The 22,263-nt window shown below is 43.2% G+C and overlaps 1 protein-coding gene across 1 annotated transcript in view; it reads left to right on the top strand.

The window, feature by feature from the left end:
- ACBD6 (acyl-CoA binding domain containing 6) overlaps nt 1–22,263 on the top strand; it is an 81,676-nt gene that overhangs the window by 19,306 nt on the left and 40,107 nt on the right. Inside the window, exons 4-5 of the mRNA XM_005528695.2 lie at nt 6,217–6,302; nt 15,977–16,082. Coding sequence (XP_005528752.2) covers nt 6,217–6,302; nt 15,977–16,082 — 192 coding nt within the window. The remainder of the gene's footprint in view (nt 1–6,216; nt 6,303–15,976; nt 16,083–22,263) is intronic.

The following is a 22,263-nucleotide window of genomic DNA, read 5'->3' on the forward strand; positions in this document are numbered from 1 at the left end:
TGAGCTCATATCTTAGTCAGGAAGGAAGGATTTGATCAATTTAAACCATGTAAAACGATGCCTAATTTTATAAATACTTAAAGATGTATTTCCTATAGTAGCATCACCTCCAAAGGGTTAATATTTAGGGTTAATATTTCGCTCCCGCTGCAGGTAGCCTGAAGTTCAGCCGAGCTGTAAAGTCAGAAGGATACAGGTGGAAAATACCTTTGGAAGAGAACATTGTTTGTCCTCATTTCACGCCTCATTAGCGGCACCGCCGGAGGAGCCTCCCGCATTGTTCCGGGGACAAGGGACATCTCCTCCCCATCCCAGGGCACTCATCTTCGGACCACCTGGGGGACAAGGGACATCTCCTCCCCATCCCAGGGCTCTCATCTTCGGACCACCTGCGTTTGGGGTGGAGAACACCCTCCTCCCCTCGGCTCTCCTGGCACTGGCAAAGGAAAAGACGGCAGCAATTATGGCACACGCAATTAACGAGCTTCTAATCTCCAGCCTTGTGTGTAATTGCTGCTGTCAAATACAATTAGTCTCTACCCAAGTTCCCTTCCCAGGGGGATGGCCAGGCCAGGCACACAGGAGAGGAGGGGAGTGAGTGTCTGAAACTTTAGGAGAGTTTACATTTTCTTGTTGTCGTCCTGATAATCCTCACTCCTCAAATAGAGAAATGTTAATCCAGAGCATTAAGGGAACATGATGGCCAGCAGAGCAGGTCTGCTCTTGTGTCTGAAGTGTCTTCTGTGAGATTTCTCGCCTGAGATGATACCAGCTTAATTACAATTCAATCAGCATATGTCAGGGATTTACTGGCACTTTCCTGTGAGCCTGTCGGGTTCCAGCACATCACCTGTCCTGCCAGACTGGAGTTGCTGCACCTCTCAGGTGTAGTTCAGGGAGCTGGGACGTGGGCCAGGGTTTCTCCTACCCCTGCCAAACAAACCTCTGTGAGCACCCAGCAATTGCAGCTCCTCCAGGCATGGTGGCTCAGCACCCTTGGTTGCACTTCAAAGCCCTGCAGCAGTTTGAAAGGCCATGACAGATTTTGGTGGCTGCTGAAGGCTGCCACATTCCTGCCAAGGAGAGGGTTTCACCACTCTCCTTGCTGTGTGTCCACCTTGCAGACAGGTATGGAGCAAAGTGGTGTGTCCCTGTCCCCAGGGAATGTGCCAGTCTGACACCTGAATTGTGAATTGTGAATTGTGCAGCACAAATGCAGACTGGACTCTGCACTACGCAATTGCTGCTGCTGAAATGCTTGAGAAGCTTTGAGTAGAATCATTTTGTTTGGAGTATTCCTTGTCTGCATCCCACAAAGCTGGATGCAGCTGCTGCTCTGACTCAAGCTGCATCAGGCTCAGAGGAAGAGGAAAATAATACAATAAGTAGTGCAGACTTCTTCTGTGTGGTGTGGTGGCTCAGGTGTGAGATCCTGATACATCACTCTTGTTTAAGTTGTCTCACTTTTCTATTTCCAAGGTGTGTGATGATGAAAAACCTCAGTCTTGACCATTTTAAGGCATTACTCAGGGTAACTTTGAAGATAAGTATTTTGATGAGATGAACCTTTTTTTGCTGATGCCTTTCTCTTCTTCTTAATTATGTATTTATGAGAAGTTATTTAAAGGTTTTGGGTGTGGAAAAAAGCCAGAGCGAGATGTGAGGGAACTGGGGGGATGATAGATGTGCAGCACAGCCACGTGCCTTGCCAAATGGCTATTGCTGTATTTGCTGGGTGTCTGGCCATGCAAAACCAGCCAGGCAGAGTTCCCATGTTGCTCTGCATAAAACTGGGGTGGCCCTACATTTAACCCATGCTTGGGATCTAGCTCTTCTGTTAACTCGAAATTATGGTCTTCCATTTTTGTAAAGGCTTTACTGAAACTTGTGCTGTTCCTGCTGTTTTGTAGTATTTCTGTAGTCTTCTCTGTACCTTCCTTGTCCGAATCAGGAGTCCCTTGCCCTGCATGTAAATAGCTGTGCCCCATTCCATCCCAGCTAATCACTGAAAGTGAGTTCATTTGCATTTCTATGGCTACTTCTGGCTCTCCAGCTTGAAGTGGGTCATTGGGAGGACCCATGAATTTGCCATCTTGTTAAATCTGTTGTAGCTTTGTAGATTGGAACAAAGCTTGGGTGTGGAAATGAAAAACAAACCATGCCAGTCCTTTCTTCAGGGATAGAGCAGGAGAGTGATCCACCAAACCAACCCCCATCAGGAAACTACTGCTCCTCCTCTTAAATGATAATTTTCATCCCACTCCCCAAAAATGCCAAAGGAGAAATGGATCATTTTGCAATCACAGGAGAGTTTTGTGACAAAACCCACACAAAGAAAATGTTTGTCTCTAATTGTTTTGCATTTCCATAATGCTTACTATGATAAAACCATCTTCTCTTTCTCCTTTATTTTTCAATCATGATTAGGCTTTAATGCTGTTAAAGCTTATAAGTGAGTTTGAGTCACTGTCTTGTTGAAGAGAAGATGGAGCTGAAATTTTCAGTGAGGCATTGGACAGGGTTTTTAATGTGTCTGTCATTATATGTTAACCTCTGAACTGAGACACGACGTCTGTTTTATGGCTGACAACAATTTAAAAGTATACATCTTGACATGGTGGATAAAGGAAGAAGGGGGAGTGGGGGGAAAAAAAAAGAATTAATGATGTTAGCAAATATTAGTCCCTGTATTTCCATTTTGTTCCAAAAGTGGTTGTCAGGCTTTGAGGCTGCCTGGAGCAGCATTGCCAGTGACAGCCAGCCGGGATGCAATTGTCCCTTGGATCGAGCTGGGCTCTTATTGACAAATCCAGTGCACTGAGGCAGGGAGGAGGATGCTCCACTGTCTGTTCCTGGAGGACTGTGGTTTTATTCCTGGCATTCCTGGTGACATTTGAGAAGGATCGTTCTGGGCTTAGTGGAGTTCTCTGCACCAGTCCCTGAGCCCATCTGGAGTCAGGGGAGTTGAAGATGTCTCTTCAGCAGTACGTTTGCTGCATACTGAAGCCCCGATGTGCCCCTGATTTATGCTGGTTTTGGCCAGCCAGACCCGCCCACCAAAGTTAACTGTCACAGCAGCAGTGACTTTGACATCAGCCCTAATTGTACACCAGCCACAAAGGATCAGTGGGCAAGGGGAAAACATGAGAAATTTCACTGTTTAAGGCATGTCTTACACTTCTCTATCGTCTTTTCCCCTATTTCTTACATGCCACTGCCTGTGCTTTGGCACACAGGTACAATCCTCCAGGGTGTCTTCACATGTTGTCACAAATTCCTCTTTATTCCCACAGTTTTTAACTGGCATTTTAAGAGTAATGTCTTGTTCTTGTGGAGTCCACAGCAATTTTGCCTTTCCTACAGCACCTCTCTTGCGTGGTCCAACTGCAGATCTACAGCTCTCATCTCCCTTGGGTTCAGGTTCCAAATTATGGACGCCCTGGATTGTCCTGTTCCTTAACTATCATTACCTGTGCATCTGCAGTGCTTCTGGACAGCGCTGCCAGCAGTGAAAGAAATGGAGCTGGCTTAATTGAGAGCCACATAGTTAATTATCAGTGCCTTTTTAACAGAGGAGACAGGAAATTTGCTGTGTCAGTTTTTAATTTCATTGTGGTTTGCAGGGTAATGTGACTTTAAACTCATTAGTCATTATCTGCATTAGGTAGCCCTAAGAACCCTTTTTTGCTGTACAACTGTCAAGAGATTTAAGGAGGAAAAGGGCATCTGTGTGTTACTGATCCCTTCAGCCAGGATGAGCAACAAATAAAAATACCAGTTGCTGTCAGTGATGTCAGTAGCTGTGACGTGATTTGGAGGGAACTGCTGCTTCTTCCCCCTCTTTTTGTGTCACCGAGTTTGGAACATCGTGCTCAGATATTGCGTGGAAGTTCTGGCAGGCTGGGCAGCAAGGATTTTGGAAGTGGTCAGATGAGCTCATGGACAGGCAGGTTGTCAAAGGCAGCTGGAAAGAAACCAGTTTGTATCTGTGCTGCAACAGACTCAACTTTTTTGGGAAGCCTGGACATATTCCCCTTTGAAAGCTCAGCGAGGATGAATGGTGGAGCCTTTTCTCTGTCTTCATGGCTAAATACTGAGAAAACAGAATATGAAGAAGGTCCAGGAAAATAAACTTGTTCTACATATCAAGGACTGTGATGGAATAAGCTTGCTTCAACATTCATAAATTGAATATTGAATTACTTATTTCTGTGTGAAAGAGATGAGATAAAAGCTACTTGGACAAAGTAACTTGTATATGGATTAAAAGCCAGAGAAGTTTTTGCCTGAGTGTTTTTGGGAAAGCCTTTATCACTAAGTTTCCCAGTGACCTTATGTGTACTCAATCAACATGATTAATCCTTGGTAGAAATGCATTTGTTGTGCAAAAAAGGTGAACTTAATCCTAGAAATTTTTTTTTTTTAACAATTTCTGCCTCTAGAAAGATTAAATGTATTTTTTCAAATGTTTTTTCTGACTAGGAATAAAAGCAACAACCAAGAACTAGAGTGGGAAGAGATGAAAGAATATAGATTAAAAATTTTTTGCAGTTCCTGACACTGATTGAATGGCCATCATCCCTCAGTATCAAACAGGATAGGCTAGTAGTGAGTATAACTTCATTGTATAGGAATAACTCTTCTGTGCACTTTCAGGTGATCTGAAATTAATTTTATTTTATTAGTGGAATCTAATTGATGGACAGTAAGGTTCCCTGCTAAATAATTTTTTTAAGAGGGGCACTGCACTGTAAAGACTCTGAAGCCCTTTCCTTTGAAGAAAGGAGAACTTCATGTCACCTTCTACTCTAAATTAGAGAGAGCCTACTTGCCATGGAATAGTCACCAAAGGCAATTTCCTTTCCATGTGTTTTTATAAAGAAGCATGTCTGTGATATCTGCAAACCCAATGTTATGGCTTTGGGCTGCTACAGGAGAACTGAAAGGTGGAACTGGTTGGCTCAAGCTGGGTAGAATGTAAAAATAAATGTGCTATAGGGAACTAGTACACTGATTTAAAACAAAAGCAACCTGAGGAGCAGGAAGACAAATGTAAGAATGCATTATTAAAAATAAAAAAAATCAACATCTTTCTAGGTAGAATTCTGATGGGACAGCAATGCTTTTGGGTGTAATGGAGCTGATGAGAGGGATGGGGAATTTCTCCTATGCAGAAAGGCTGAGGGAGCTGGGATTGTTCAGCCTGGACAAGAGAAGGCTTTGATGTGATCCAGTTGTGGCCTTCCAGTACCTGAAGGGAATCTACAAGAAAGAAGTAGAAAGAGTATTTACAATAGCTGGAGTGACAGGACAAGAAGGAATGACTTCAAATTGAAAGAGAGTAGGTTTAGATTAGATTATCAGAAAAAAATTCTCCCCTGGAAGAGTAAGGAGACCCTGGCACAGGTTGCCCAGAGAAGCTGTGGCTGGCCTGGGAGTGTTCCAGACAAGGTGGCACAGGGCTTGGAGCACCCTGGTCTAGGTGTCCCTGCTCATGACAGGAGAGTGAAACTAGGTGATTTTTAAGGTCCCTTCCAACCCAAATCATTCCAGGTTTCTGTGATACAGCTACAGAGAACTTGCAAGAGGCTGGGACTTTCCTCCTGACCTTTTTCACCCTAGGTGTGACACTGCCATCACAGAAAGCCTCAGACCTGTCCACTGGCAGCAGCAAGTTGCAATTAATGGGTTGGTTTTGTAAGAAATTGCTGCTGCAAATTCCAAACGAGTTTTGGCTGCTTATCTGAAAACCAAAATACTTAATGCCGTGGAAGAGTTGAGGTTTCTGGTTCCCTGCACCCCCTAATTGGGTCAGGCTTTCAGACAGCAGGCACTTACCCCTGCTGAAAGTCTGGCATCAATGAAGAGTCAGGCAATTGAAGATCCCAGGCTGCAGGAAGGTTTTTTTGAAAAGGTAGGCCTGGGGCTCCATATCGATCAATCATTATTCTAATTGTTCATTTCTATTATGGTGGGAATCATTCAGAATCCTAGAGTTCCTGGGAGTAAATCATTTGGAAATGCTGCCCATTATAAAATTTAATTTTAAATCTATATTAAATAGATTTATAAAGGCAAGTTTTGCAATCTAGTAACAGAATATTATGCTGCCTCACAGAGGCTCAGCTTTTGGGTCCTGAGGGGCCAGGGCTGGGAATGAGAGTTGGGAATATGGTGGGAGCTGGGATGCTGGACCAATCTTTCTTTTTCTTTCAGACAACAGAGAAGAGGGGAAAGGAAAGCAAAACTGTATTTGGAGGCCCAGTCATCAGCTCATTATATCAAGAAGAAGAAATAATCAGGTGATTATCTGTGTTGGAATTCGGTTAAAAACAGTGTTTTTCTAATGTCATTTTGTTAAGCTTTTTTTTGCTTTTTTTTTTTTTTTTAATATTGCACAAGTGTGGTGGCAGCTACAGTAGGATAATAAATGACAGGAAAGAACTTTTCAGGTCCATAATCATTTAAATCAATATCTGCCTGTATCATTGCCAGGTAGTAACCTTTCCCTAGCACAAGATGTGGGGGAAGGGCAAGGCTTCCCATTTTTCAGTTATATGGCTTAAAAAAAAAGGTAATATTGGATATTTTTAATAGAAAGCTATTCAGGCACTACCTTTTCCAAATAGTTATTTCTTTACCAATACATTCATTAGGGACTGTTCAGTGAAGGTTTTAGTGTTGGACAATGTTTGCCTTCAGGGACAGTTTGTGCCTTATATCAAATTAATTTTTTTCTGGGCTCTCCAGCTAGAAAAGCCAGCTCTGCATTTACTGAACTAGAGTGGCTGCTACTTAAAACTGTCAAGGTGCAAGTAGTAAGTGACATTAGCTACTGAATAAGGACACCTGGATGGTTTTTGTTTGGTTTATTTATTTTTTTTCTGTTCCAGGCTACTAATCATGGATATAATATTAAACAGCGATATCTAAGTGATTTTGTGGAGGAAGTTTTAGAATACCGTCTTGTATTTTTAGTTAAAATGAGCAGTCAGAGAAGACTAAATTTTTGACAGTGTTTCCTGACATGTGTCACCCATTTACATGTGTATGATCCCATTTTTTAATTAATGTCTTGCATCTTTTTACATCCAGGAAGTGTAAACACTGATTTCAGGACATGCAGTCTCCAGCTGAGAACTTACCTAAAGAGTTAAAACTCTAGCACAGCATTTCTTTGACTTGTTGTCACAACCCAAAGAACAGAAATCTTGATCAGGTGGCTCCAAACCCTTTGCAAAGAGCTCAGGTAGGAATGGAGGCAGCTGTTGTAAGCAGGCAGGGTGGCAGTTGTGGTGCTTGGCAGTAATGCAGGCATTTCCCTCAGGATTGCAATCCACTTTAGAGTGGAGTACTTGGCCAGGAATGGTTTCCTTCCCCTGCTTGGAGAGCCAACACGTCTTTGACTTGCCCTGGCCCTTGAGCAGAGGTGGTCAGGTGTGACCTTGGTTTAACACACTGAGGAATGGCGCTTCTGCAGCTCCTTTTTTGGCCCTGCTCTAGCAGTGCAGGTCTCAGCCAACATCCTTGATCTCACAGTTTGACTTTGTGGTTTAAATCCTGTTCAAGCTCTCCTTTTAGGGGTAGAGCACATCCCTAAAGTGCTGTCAGAGTCTTGGGTATCCCAAGTGCTGCCTATGCCCTTTCTTGGGTTTGAAATACAGCATAATGTACAGAAAAACAGAATTTGCTCTGGTTGACCTGACCAGCCTAAATCTTTTCGTGGGTTTGTTTTTATTTCCAAGAATACAGCTGCAAATACTTTTTTCCCAAACATACCATGGGGAACATAAGTGCTGTTTGTTTAACACAGCACAGCTGTCCTTACAAATGAGGCCGTAGGCAGGTGTAGTCTCCCACACAACTGGAAAAGGGTGATTCTGCTGAAATTTGTTGAATGAAGTGTCCTGACTCTGCTGGCAGAGTGGAAACTCGTATAGTCTGTCAGCACAATTTGACTCCCAGGCATCAGTGTCTTCCTTGCAAGACAGGAATGAGCAAGTGGCACCATCATCTACCCACAGAGTTTTACAGCTTTGCATTTCCTGGTTCTTTTGTCTGTTGTTCATTCTCTTCCTGGAATAGGGAATAAACATGCAAGTATAGGCACATCTCTGGTATGATAATTCCACTAATAAGAGCATAGCCTTAAACAGCAAAATTGCTCTGATACCAAACCAATCAAGCAGATAAACCAAAGAGGGAGTGGCTCTAAACATTAGGTTTGGTGTCCAAGTTTGTCTAGAGCAAGTATTGGTTCAACTTAGAAGGGTGACTTTTGTGAGGCTGTGAGTGGTTACTTACAAAAACATAAGCTTAACATTCAGTAATACTTCATAAAACAGAATATTGCCTTAAAAAAATTAAGGCACTTTCTGTAGAGGTAGAATGTGAAATATTTTAAGGGGAAAGGAAACTGATTGGCTTGAGCCAAGATAAGCTTTCACACATTGGTAGTTTCGGGTAAGTCTCTTGCTGTCAGTTCAGTGTGTGTATGTGTGTGCTCTCTCAACACCTGCTATCTGAGAAAAGAAACTTTGATGCAGACTCTTTTGTTGACTCAGTTGCATGGTGGGGTTTGTCTGAAGCTTTGCAACAAGCTTGCAAAAATGTAAATAATAGAAATCAAACCACTTTAGTTTGTTTCCCAGCTCTGTTGATGGGATAAGTATCTTCTTGTTACAGGATCACTAAAGAAGCCCAGAATAAGTAAGAAAAACCCCTTATTTTGTATACTAAAAGCTAAAACTCGAGTCCTCATCAGCCCTAACAGATTGCTGGGAGCAATTTCTCAGCAGGTATTACTCTGCCAAACACAGCCTACCGTGTGCCCTTTAGGATTCTGCTGATCCAAAGGCAGGAAAAGGCTGCTGATTTATCTGGAGCCACAACCTCAGCTTGCACCAGAAGATAGACAAGAATCCAGGTGCAGAGTTTTGAAGGGTCACCTAAGCAGGTTCACTTGTTTTATTCTTTACCAGAACCTTTTGAACAGTTTTATCATAAATGATTAAAGCCCTTCAAGCTGTTGCTGTGTTGTTTGAAGAGCAGAGGTTTTGTTTTAAACAAAATAAACCCCTAGTTTGCCATCAGCAGTAGTTAGCAAAAAAGCAGTGGTGCCATTGATTTCAAACTGGGTGTCTAAAATTATGCCTAAATAGTACTTACATTCCTTTTGTGGAATGAAATACTTGGGGATTTAGGATCCAGATCTGTAAAGGATGGACAAAGTGAAGTTACCATACCCTGCCCTAACGTGGATTAGCAATAGGAGGAACATGGCTGGTGCCAGGGCCACTTTTTTTTTTCCTTATCACTAATTATCTCAAACGTTTCTAATTGAGAACAAGATAGAAAAATGGTCAGTCTGGCTCACAGCACATTGCACTGATTCTAAATAAATTCAAGAGCATCCACAGAAACAGGTTATACCGATCTAATTAAATCAATTTAGAAAGAGATTCGGTTAAATCAGTGCAATTTGTGTGTTCATAGATCAGCTCTCAAATCAGGAGAAGGTCTCTTGAGCTAATGAGGCGTAGCAGTTATTTACTTTGGGGTACTGGGCACTGGTCATCAATTAGAAGTCATTAATAAACCCTTGCAATAAAGAGCTCGAGTACCCCCAGTGAGTAATGGGGAGCAGTTGCAGGATGTATTAGCATAGTGCTCTGCCTCTGGGTTTCTCTGCAAATCACTTCTCTCCCCTCGGGCACTGCATAAAACTCCTGCATGCTGGTGACTGATGATGGGACTCCGAGGTTCCCTTGGAAGGAAGAATTTAGAAGTTATCAGTGATTTCAAGCTGGGTATAGTGGTGGTTTGTTTGTTTTTTTACTGCTTCATAAAGCTTTTATGTCCCTTTTCTGGTCTTATTACCAGAACAAAGCAGTAGTAGTGGAGCTCTTTTGTGATCCAAGCACTATCATTGGAGGTTCACAAACCTGGGACACGACCAGTGATCTGAAGTTGACTGATGTGTTAGCAGTATAAATCTCATCTAAGACACAATCTGAGAGATACGCCAAAAATGCCATAGCCTTGGAAATCCAGCTTTATCTTTCAGTATTTCTTTTAAAGCCGAGGCAAAGAGTAAGCAGTTTATAAGTGTTTTCAGGAAACAAATACATTGATTTGGCAGCTGGAGAATGAGAAATAACGCTGCCAAATGTCCGTGTTCCTTTCCACTTCCACTGGAGGAGCCCTCCTGCGCTCTGCCACGATCTGCTTCCTCAGGGCCTTGGCATGCCAGGATGGGAATGACATCTGCCAGTCAGCACAGAGGCCTCCCTGAGCTGTGTTTTACACTTCTCCCATCCACAGGGATGCTGAAGAAGCCCTTTCCTGGTCGAAACTACCACCCTTCCCCAGACATTTGGGAGCAACCCCAATCGTGAGTGGGGAAACATTTAGGATGTGGGTGCGGAGCGGGCACCCCTGGTGTGCAGGACCTGCCTGATGCCGTGCAATCCATCAGAATTGTATTAATCCCACTAACGAAGCCGCCATCTGGTCCTGCTGCCGGGCCGGCTCGTGAGAGCCCCCATGATGGATGGCCCTGGGAATTGATTAGTTGTTGTGTGAGACAAATGAACTGTTTTGGCAGAAAATACCAGAGGTCGCTGCATGTGGTCAGGCACAAAGGCTGCTGAATTTTAAAGAGCTGCTTCCAGCATCCATTGCAAGGATGCTGTTTCAGAGCAGCAATGGCTTTTGGGATGAGCCCAGTGCTCCAGAGCAGGGCTGGGGTTTTGTTGTCTCCCTCCAGCCCTGCTTTTGGGAACAGCAGCACTGGAAATGAGTGGAAAGCTGCAGAGACATGCGATATCTGTATTGGGAATTACAGGCTGGTGTTGTGCGTGTGGGTAGCTGCACCACACGTGTCACTCTCAAATGCTGGGCTATGGAAGAGCTTTCCTGGTTCTGTGGAGCCCAGGCAGCCCACAGAGTGCTCAGGCAAAACACCTGCAGCTGGTCCTGACAGCTGGGATTTTGGGGTTTTTCAGGTCAGTGTTCAGCAGACCAATGTTCAGCAGACCAATCTTTTGACTTCAAGATGATTGCCAAGTTTATTGCTTCCCCCCTTTTTACTGTCCCTGGAGCAGTGACCTTTGGGGCTTTGCTTTGTTGTGCAAAGGGTTCAGGACTGCCTTCCCTTTGGAGAGCACATCCTTCCGTGGTGGCTCCCACTCGGCGTTTTCCCGGCCGCCTCCTCTGCGGTGGGGAATTGGATGACACGCGTCCCGCCACGTCCCGGCAGCTCTCGGAGGGATGGCACACCAGTGTGCCGTCAAGTGGGCAACACTTCCCTCGGGACGGCCTGCCGGCTCAAAATAAACTTGAGTTATGGATTTATTCAGCTTGTAAAACCTCAGCTGGCATAAATAATTGAGAAAGCAAAGGTTTGTCTGTGGAGCGTACCTCAGGGACCTGCTCCTGCCTCCCTCCCTCCCACCACCCTTTCTTATGAAAATGATCCCAGTTGCACTGATAGATAATAACAACACCAAGCAATTAAAAGCTATGGGTGGCTGGAGAGAGGAGAAAAGGTTCAGTTAATGAGCTTTTCCTCTTCCTGTGCCCAGGAGAGCCTCCGAAGTGACGAGGCGATTAAAGCGAAGAGATAATTATAGATTATGTGAAAATGGGTCCCTTGGGGGGGCCGAGGGCCCTGACATAAACAGTGAGTGTTGCGAGCCCTCTCGGCTCCCCGCACACGTCCCGTTCCGCTCCGCCGCCGCGCCGCTCGCTCGCCAGCGCCGTGCCAAGCACACGGGCGAAGCCACCTGTTAGCGGCACCCGGGGCCACTCCACAGCAAATCCATTGGGATGTGCCTTGGACCAGCCCCAGGAAAAGGGGAAAGGATGCCCAAAAAACCTGGTCTCAGCCCTCTGCCCTGAGCTTTGCGCTGGAGGTAACCTGCGGAGGGGGAGGAAGGGGACAGGGCAAACCTGGAGAGGGTATTGTCTGCACAAGGGTAAAATAATGTGAGTTTCAGATCTCTTCTTTGACTTTTTCAGTGGCAGCCCTGGTGCTGTTTATAAAGCAAGGAGTTTTACAGCACTCCAGATAAGAAGGAAATGATCAACTGGCAGCAGATCTTTTCCATGAGCTGTTTTAAACCTGTTGGCTCAACACGTGTGTTTTGGACAGCCTATGGAGAAGGCTTGCAAAGCCTTCTAAGCCCGGGGAGAGATGACTTGGTTTAAGTTCTTCTAAATCCTTTTATTCAAGGATGGAAAAAGCTGCCCATGTGTTACTTGCAGGCAACAGGTATGCTTCAACTCATCTTTAAATCAGAATTACCGTCTCTTACTGGGGATGGGGGAGAGCACAAGGAAATAGCTTTGGGGACCATCAGCAAGAGAGAAGAGAAACCCTCTGGCCATCCTCAGGAAATAGATATAAAAACTCTACCTGCCTTTACTGACAATCAGGTGCTTTTGCTGACTTGAAGACTCAACATTGTCTTTTTATCTTTTGACTTTTTATCTCAACAATCTGACATGGAGAGAAAATTGCATCCAAGACTTCCTTTTAGCTGTAGGTTTTGCATTACTGTGCATATCTCCATTAGGCTGAGTTTCATGGATGTCCTGAATGCTGTATTTATTATGTAAATTGAGATTTTTCTGAAAATACTGATAGAAATTCTATGGGTTCTCTCCCCCATAGCATTATCTATGTCTTTGCACTGTCACTTCTGTTTTTCTCACATGTTTCTGTCTGTTTTTTGCCTGTTTCTACCACTTTCTGGGCCTTGCTGCTAACTCTTACCCGTTTTTATGAGGAGTGCAAATTCCTGCTCGGAACAGGTCTGATAAAATCATTGCATCCTTTTTCTTTTCCTGTACCTACTATGGTGGAGGTATTATTCTGTACACATACACACATGTGAAGTAAAGGAAGGGGAAAAAACGAGTTGCCAAGTTTTCAAGCTGTTTCTTATTTGTACTATGTGGTTTTCAATGCAGAGACAAGTAACAGTAATTTGTCATTATTCCATTCACACCACGCAAGAAGGATGTCTCCCCTAGTATTGGTCCCTCAAAAAATCTAAGTTTTAACTCCTCTGAGCTCTTTCCTCAATTTCCCTTCCTGGTTTTAGCTGGATCAGATTATTTTAAGTGTGTGGAGTGCAGCTTCATCTGACTACTTTATTTGTAGTCATTGTGACCGGAAAAGGCTTGTTTCTCTTTGTTAATATTTATAGAAAAATTTGATATAATATATGCTTAATTTAAGCATATATTTATATATATGCTTATATATAAGCATATATATTTTTTAATATATAAAGGAGGGCATCAGGAGCAATATATTTTAATATATTAAGGAGGGCATCAGGAGCAAAGGGATGGTTTAAAGATAGAGAAATAAATGCAGAGTAGAAGAACGAAATTTCCCAAAACCTTATCTTCGGGTGGGGAAATTGGTATTCTGGATTAATTCCATTGTGGAGACTTCTGAAAGAAAAGTGGTTTTTTGGAATGGGGATATATAGAGCATTTGCAGAGTTGGTTATTCCAGAAAACTAAATCATATCCAAATAGCTGTGTCAGGTCATTTTCCCCTTACAGACAATAATATCCTTGGGAAAAGACTTTAAAAGTCCTGTCTGGAGGCTGTGGTGGGGAAATGGGCTGGTTGTGGTAGGTGAGGGCTGCTGTGCCCTCTCTGCTGGCACAGACCCTGCAGATGCTCCCTGTGGAGCACAGTCAGGTGCTTTGTGGCTGCCACATCCCTGCTGGTACCTCTGGTGCTGCCCTGTGGGGTCTGTCAGGGCTCTGCAGCATGTGGAATGAGCAGGTGGCATCACTGCCAGGGAGGGAAGGGCACAGCCCAAGCTCATGGTTGTGACATGGAAAACCACCCAGGAGTAACTGGGGATGGCTGTGGGCCCCTCCAGTGAGAAGGGGCTGGGGTTATGGAAGAAAGAGGGATCTGTAATAAATGAGGGAGTGCAGTGGGGAACCAAGTTCCTGTACAGCGTTGTCTGAAAAGCAGCTTCTCCCAAAAGGCTGCTGTCAGCAGCCAGGGTTCTATTGGAGAGGTTGGACTAACAAGGTAGGACTGGAGGGACTTCCCAGCATATCATATCAGCCTTTGTTAGCAGGGGCAGACATGTCTTGTGACCTCCATCATGAGTCTGTCAAGCTCCATCTCGAGCACTATAAGCTTTTGCCTTTTCTAATCCCGCTGTGAGGTTCTTTTTTTCCTGGAATTCAAGGTAATTGCATTTAAAGCATGCAGTGATCTGTTTCCCAGGAGCTTGTGTGGAACGAGCGGGCAAGACCTCCAACGAATGAGTTCATGACAAACTGGTCAAGAAACTGGGAGCTTCCTGTGAAGTCCTTAGGCCTAAACACAGAGTGTAAAATCCCATGTGGCTCCCAAAAGAGCAGCAGCTGCAGCTCGGGTGTCTCTGCAGGGACTGTCTGTGTATAAAGAGGAGGGGTGGTGTGATGGAGAGCAGTGCTACTGAGGGAGGGCAGAGGAAAGTGGCTTCTTTGGAGAAAGCAGTGATCTGTCACTGGAGCAAAGTATCAGTGCTTTTTCCCACCTTTTTCTGGCACTGTGGCAGGACACGGATGCTTGAAGTTTGAAGAATCAGAGTGTAACTCAGTAGATGCATGACAATAAAATACAAAGTCAAAGTTGGATCATGGCTCTGCCTGCCCTGATGGGAGCAGAGGACATGGCCTTGCTGGCATTTCATTTTTAGGGGACTAGAGTGACACTTTGTTTGTAAACCATTGCTCAGAAACACAGATGTTATCTAGATTTTACTTTTCCTTGCTGGAGTTCTTCAGCCTGCGAGTTCAAGAGCAATGCAGATTAATAGAAGTGCTGTTGCATTTTAGCATCAGGGGATTGGTTCTCAAATTTCCCTGTTGCATTTCTCCTGCCCACAGCAGACTGACCTCCTTACTGGGTCTGACCAGCTCCAGCAAGCTTCCTTTTTTCTGAGTGACTAAAGCTGTCAGTCCGAGTTCTGCTGAACACCCAGAAGGTCTTTAGTTAAGGTGATTGAAAACTGGGGATGTCATGTGAGGCAACGACTCTGTGTTTAACTCTTGTGAAGCTGCCAAGTTCCTTAGCAGTGCTGATGGGCTCATTTGAACCATGGTTTTTATCTGGAAACTAGAAAGAGAGAGGATTATATGGGCTTTTGGCTTACTTCTGGAAAACCAGTGGCCTCTTTATTCCCTGCTAACAGTGCACTGGTATCACTGTACTTATGCCTAAAGATATTATTCTTAATAATAGAATCCTAAAAAGAATCTGTGAAGGGTCTTAACTTTGCTAGAGGTTCTGTTTGTTTGGTAGATAAGGATGGAAGTTTTACTGTGTCTGAAGCCAGAGTATTGCTTTTAGCTATACGAGGAGCTGTAGGTGTGACTCAAGCACCTGTAGCACCATCATTTGATTTTTCTGCCTGCAAGCAGTTCTGAGTGAGCACTTACTGTGTTGTATCCAGGATCCAACATGTGCTTAGCCAGGGACAGATTGTTGCAGGTGTCCTGTTTGTCCTGCTGTTTTCTCCAAGCCACATTAGTGGCCTCTGTCCAGGATGGATGGGGCTTTGGTGTGACCCAGAGTGGCTCTTACAAGAAGAGTAGCTTTAGCCTTTTCTCATGCGTGGGATTGCAGTGATTTATACCAGAACTCAAACATGGATTTTTCTGGCTAACTTCATACATTTTTTGTGCCATTTCGCAGGAATAAACTGACATTTGTCCGGACATAATACTGTTAAAAACAACCTTTATTTTTTTGGAAGCAGAATCTTCTGTTTCTTAACTTGGTGGGGGTGGGGAAAAGCACATTATTCTGCATGTGCAGTACTAGGTGCCTGTTTCAATCCAATGACAGCACTGAAATGTCTGTAACAAAGTTAGAGCATATAATGTGCATGTGGCCTTTGTGTTGTGCAGTAACATGGTGCTTCTTTTGCTTTTGTTTCCTGAATAGGGAAGAGGACAAGAACATTTTTGATTACTGCAGAGAAAACAACATTGACTATGTAACCAAAGCCATTCAATCAAAAAAAGTGGATGTGAATGTCACAGATGAAGAGGTATGGAGAAAAGATAAGGACCATCAATCTTTCATCTGTTTTGTGTATTAATTCACTGCTACTCCTTTTTAGAATTCCATGGTTAGGATTTTTGTAACAAGGTGCTGCAACAGTTGGACAAACACTTGGTCATTGAGACAGGGTAACCTGCTTGGAAACAGCTTTCCACTGGATTTCTGGTACTGTGGATGTAGCATGTGACATCAGAAGCTTAGTTTCTACATTATTTTCAGCAATAACAGCAACCACTTGCAGAGTAAGGTCTCCTGAGTACCTCCCTTGCCCTAGTTTGTACATTAAGTGTGGTCAAATTGATGTAGAAAGTGAGTGAAACAGCTTTTTTTGACCATGAAGTCTGTTCAGGTTGAAAGAGGATTTCTGACATGCCACAAGCTTTTCATCATCCTCAGATGGATGGGAAATGAGTGACACTGGCTTCCCAAAAGCAGTGACATTGTCCAGTCTTTCTCTGCTCATCAAACTCAAAACACCATTTCCCTACAAGGAGGTAATACAGGCATTGCCAGAAACCCCAAGAAAAACCAGTCTAAAACTGAATTGGCTTCATCCTTTTTTTGGCAAGTGTAAACACGTGGTGGGTGCAGTTTCCTGTTGATCCTTCAGGAGTTGTGGGTGTACCAGGTTTGTTACCTTGTTTCCCTGCTTGCACACTGCCACCTAGCCCTGCCCCTGGTCCAGCCTGAGCACAGCTCCTTCCAGCACGGTGTGTTTTGGTGAACAGATGAAGTGCTTAGACATTCATAGACTGAGACGCCACAAATTCAGTTGGGTTCTCCTGTAGCTCTAAGCAGATTTCTGCCCTCTGAGCCATGACATCCCCGGCTGGGGCTCTGAATGCTGATGGCAGGGCCTTTTATTATTAATCAGGAATTCATGTGAATTAATTTTCAGAGGAGAGAAGGGAGGGGTGTTCACAATCAGGGCTGGAATTTCACATCATAAATCCAATGAACTGAAACCATCATGTGCCACACAGCTGCTGCACCAGTGCTGTTTCTGGGCTCCATCCTCCTTCTGCAGATCACAGGTTACAGAAGGAGATGTCCAAAGCAGCCCCACAAAAAATACAGCTGGAGTCTGTTAATTAATAAAAGCTCATTTTTAGGATCACATGCTTGCAATTAAGTGCATGTTAGCATTGCTTTGTTTCCACTGGCAAGGTGCACTTTGTATTTTCCTTTCCATTCAAGTAACAAATGTGCTTGTTTTCAGACAAAGAAAATACTGTTTAAAAAAAAAAAAATCAAAATATTTTGTGGAAGCTTAAGTGTCCAAACTGTATAAAAAACTACCAGATTGTATCTTCTTTGGGAATTATCCATGATTCCCTGATGTAGAAGAAGTCTTATTTCTAACTGATGGATATTAGCAGATGGATGTTACAGAGTATGGGATTGCTTCAGCACAGGCAGGAGCCAAAAACATCTGCCTACCTGTGAAGGACTTGTGAGAGGATTCCCACTGGGACAAAATTTTCCTATAGATGAAATTCTCATAGCTTCAACAATTTTGGTTTACCTCAACAAATGCAAAAAAAATAGCATACCAAAAGGAAGAATCTGAAAGAAATAATTGTTTCATTTTATGTTATGGAACTGAAAGCATCACCAGTGTTTGGTACTCAAACATATTCTTCCCAGTGTGGGAGGTGACTTGTTTTCCTATATCATGCAGGTTGATTGAAGTTTTAGAACCCATTTTAGACTAGAGATAACCCAGACTGAGCCTTTTGTGAAGTGTATGCAAGCATAATCTTGTCATTTTTATTGACTATTTTAGTGTTACTGTGTAAATACATCCTGCCAAATCCGAAAGTTGCCTCACCTGGCTTCTGGACATAATTCACACTATCAATCCTTTGATTTAAATGCCTATAAATTTAAAATGTCAGCAGGGTACATACAAAGAGTTAACTTCTTGTGAAACAAAATCTACTGAAGCACCAAATAGGCTCGCGCTAAGCTGCAAAGACGCTCAGCTCAGCCTTTCCTTGGACAATAAAGACTTGGCTGGAGTTGTAGGGTGTTTAGATTTTATTTTTATGTGATATGGTAGTACTCCATCTAATTGTATCCCACCCCCCATTTCATGCAAACCTGGAAGTAGTCAGTGAAAGGAGAAAGGAAATCAAGAATAAAAATATAAAGTGGGGATGAGCCAACTTAGTCAAAGCAAAAGGATTTCAGAAAGGGCAGCAGAAGATTCTGGGGTTTAGATAGTTGCACTTCCAAAAACATAAGTGGAAACTTCCAAAGCATAAGTGGCCTTCTCCCCACAAGAAGTAAAGCTCTTCATGTACAACATTCAAGCCAGCATACCTGCTAACAGTTTGGATATGATAAACTTCAATTTAGAATTAAACAAAGAACCTAATGACAGTAATCATGTACAAGCTTCCATTTACTGTATCTAAATTGCCCAGAGTTCAGCAGAATCGCATTCACTTATAAGAAGTAGCACAGACTAAAGCAACCTGTTTTCCTTGTGTATGTCAGCAGGACTAATGGAATAAGAAATGGACTGTGGCTGTGAAGTCACCCCAGGCACATCCTGGGAGTGTGGCTCACTTGCTGCCTGTTTGAAAATAGTATTTCTTCAACTTGGAACAAACCAGGAGCCGCTCGAAGGCAGAGATGAGTTGCTTTTGTAATTTGTGCCAAGGGCTGTGGAGGTTGTAGCTAGATAATATTTTTTTAATTGTTGGATAAATCCCAGTAAACAAACATGTTACCTGTGTGCAGTGTTTAAGCCCTTGCCAAAACTTTAATGAAAGGCATCTGACAGGATGCTCATTTAGACCCCGATCCTTGTGCTTTTGAGACAGCAAGAGCCAAACCGGTGCCAGCTTGCCAAGAAAAGGACAGGGGGGGAAAATGGATTTGAAGAAGGGTCACTTACTTCTGGATTTATAGGCCTTCTCCCATTAGGAAAGCTTCACCAAACGTTTCAGAGCTCTGAAAGTGATTGACTTCCAAGTCAAATTTACCTGTGTAATTGTAACAACAACCCTTCCATTCACTGTTTCTGCTGTCACAGGGGGATGCAGCCATTCTGTAGATATCTGTCTTTTCTTAATTACTGCTCATAGAACACTTGCCACAAGTTAGAGTGGCTCATTGCTATCCAGCCATTACAGCTGCAAACATCGTGCCTGGAAGTGCAGCTTTATACTGTATCACATCCATTCGGTTTGGCTTTGTTCTCCCCTTTCTGTGCTCGAGCTAATTGATGTGAAAATCATTCCCATCCATTTGTCTGCCAGCTCGGTGTATGGGAGACAAATCCCTGTCCTGTGCTTTGTTTGTGAACACCCTGTGACTTGGAGCTGAGCAAAATTGATGTGCTGTTGGCTTGAGAAGCTGCTGCAGGAGCTGGCCAAGCTGGCAGCGGTTAGCCAAGCAAAGCACAGAAGATTTAAGAGGCAGGGTTAGTGCACTGGGGCTATTTTTGTGCTTTTTTTATTATTATTAAACACTTCAAAGGTGGGGGGGGAAATGCATCCTCTCAAGTAACTTCTGCAACAACTGTTGTGTTTGAATTGCAGGGAGGGAATACCTTGATGTTTGACTGCATCTAGCCAAACCTCACTGGTGCAGCGCTTTCCTACATGAAATTATTCATGTTGCTTTGAGTCTCTCTCACTGCTTAATGAAATAGTCACGTGGGAATTGTTTTGGGAAAGCTCAATCTGTGGCCCTTAAGATTTCTGCCACGTTATTTAAACACACAAACACATGCTATATGCTGATATAAAGCAGCAGCTGTGCAGACTAAAGAGTTTTTCAGCATGCAGAGGTGATATCCTCTCTATAAAGACTGTGACTGTACGTTCAGTTTAAGCTTGTCTTATCACTAAGGTTTATTTTAAGAAAAACATGGGAAACAAGTGGATTTTGTAGCTGTATAGCTGCCTAAGTATGTTAGCTAGAACTGTTGACCATTGCTAACTTGCCTGATGCTCTGCAAGTAGTTTTAAATATTACCAAAGAGCCATAAAGGTTGAAAAAGACCTCCAAGATCATCAAGTCCAACCATTTTAAATACCAAATTTGTAGCAATGTTTTTTGTTATGCAATAAGTAGGTTGAGATTATTCTGGAGGTATTTTTTCTTCCCCATCTCCTGGTGTGCTCCTGCACAGAAGGTCTCCAAAGCCCCTTACACCCCATGTCAAGGGTATAGCATGCTGCAGATATTTCTTGGGTGGAACATGTCAGCTGTTTAATAGTGCACAATTACAATGCAGAGCCATTTAAGGCACTAATTAGAAAATATTGTATCCATTTAGAGTTGCAGAGAGAATATATAGGTAAGCAGAGTGTAATTACCCAAAGTGGAATTGGCCCAAGACTTGAAATCCATACTCCTGCAAATAGCACAAGGAGATTTTTAATGACTATAGATGTTCAAGCTTCAGGGTTTTGTCTTGTTCAAAAGGCACCATGTGTAGCAGCACCAGCCTGCCAGTGTCATGGGCTGGACCAGTTGCACAGTGCTCTGGTACTCCTGAGTATTCCTGGTACTCCTAACTCACAATTAACTGTTGATTTTCCTTTATTGGTCTCAGGCACCAATAAAATAAGATTCTCCTTGTCCAGAGGCAAATGCAAACCAACATATTTTAGCCACTAATCTGTAGCAATCTGTAGTTTTGATACAAAGGATAGAAGTGACTTTATTTTATCATGCAATTGTGCAATAAATACATTGAATAATTGCAATATTATTCCTCTACACATATATCAAGACCCTGTAATCATCTGTTGAGGTATTCATTGCTATTGTGTATATTGCAGATGTGCCCCTTCCTTTTGAGATAAACATCTGTGGCTTGAAAAAAGTTGGTATTTGTCCAACTGAAATACTAAGTAATTACCAGTCCAGAGATAAATTAACGATGCTAAACATGAATTAAAGATCTCTCCATATTTACCAATTGTTTTAAGTTGTACTCTTTCCCCCTTGTAGACTTTGGTAGGGGTGCTGAGTGCAAGAATATGAATCATTAAATGGCCTGTGCATGTCATCAGTGCATCCATAGAAAGTCACTGTCAGAAAATACATTCTAATGCAAGGTTAATTAGTGTAACATTAAAATTGCATGTTAAAAAGTTAATTAGTCTCTGGGTCAAAAAGTGTGAATTTCCTGACTTAAAATCATGCTCTACCTCTGCTGCCCTGCCCAGGAATATCCAGCAGAAGCAGTGTGAGCTTTGGTCACAGGTGTCTTCTGCCCCTCCTGCTTCCTGGCACCGTGGCCAGGAAATTTGGCTCACAGTTCCCATTAGCAGATAAATGAGTTACTCACCTTGTTCCCCACTGCTTTGTGAAGAGATTTATAACCAGGCATGGGCTAATTTAAATGATTTCTTCTCTGAGGGTCTGTGACTGTTTTCTGTGGCATATTGAAAAACACAGGTTAGTCTGATGGTGTCACAGCTTGAGGGAGGTGATTCCTGCTCATCTGCAGGGTGATTTCTAAGAAATCCCCTACAAGTGTGCTGTGTGCTGTCCTAAACCAGGAGAGACTAATAGAACATTAAGGCTAATTTACTAAGTGTACATAGAAGGTTTTCTTCTTTGTTTGCTATCTCAAACTACTTTGAGTTACCTTTCTCACGGATCCTAAGCTACTTCTCATGCCCTTGGGCGTGCAGGAAGATCTGAACTTCCATTACATCCCACCCCATGGTGGCAGACACCTGTAGAAAGGGGATGGGAAGAAAACTGTGGAGGTTTGGGAGTTATGGATGCAGCAGCCTGCCCAAGAGAGGAGAGTGAGGGGTGCCTGCCCAGACACCCAGTTTTAGTCTTTTCTTCCAGCAGAGACAGGTTGAGTGTTTCAAACTTGCCAGAGGAACGAGCTTTTGGAGACATGGCATCCAGGTGACTTAGGCAGCACTGAATATCCTACCCTTGCTGTGTACGTCATTGCTCCCAGAAAAGTCAGAGGTGCCAAAATCCTAAATCTATATAGGAAAACAAATAATGTGCTGGCTCCTGTGTTTCATACATTGCTGCTTTTCCCCTCTAAATTTTTTGCTGGCTTGTGGGTGTGGTGCTAAATTAATAAAAAGTTGAACTATGTGTTGATTTTGACATTTCTAGCATTATTGTATAAGTCCAAATCACCAGTAAGTGGCATACTAATATTATTTTGG

Source organism: Pseudopodoces humilis, chromosome 10 (genome assembly GCF_049639895.1).
Source record: "Pseudopodoces humilis isolate 2021_Gansu_Grassland_sample_001 chromosome 10, ASM4963989v1, whole genome shotgun sequence".
NCBI classification, from domain to species: Eukaryota; Metazoa; Chordata; class Aves; order Passeriformes; family Paridae; genus Pseudopodoces; species Pseudopodoces humilis.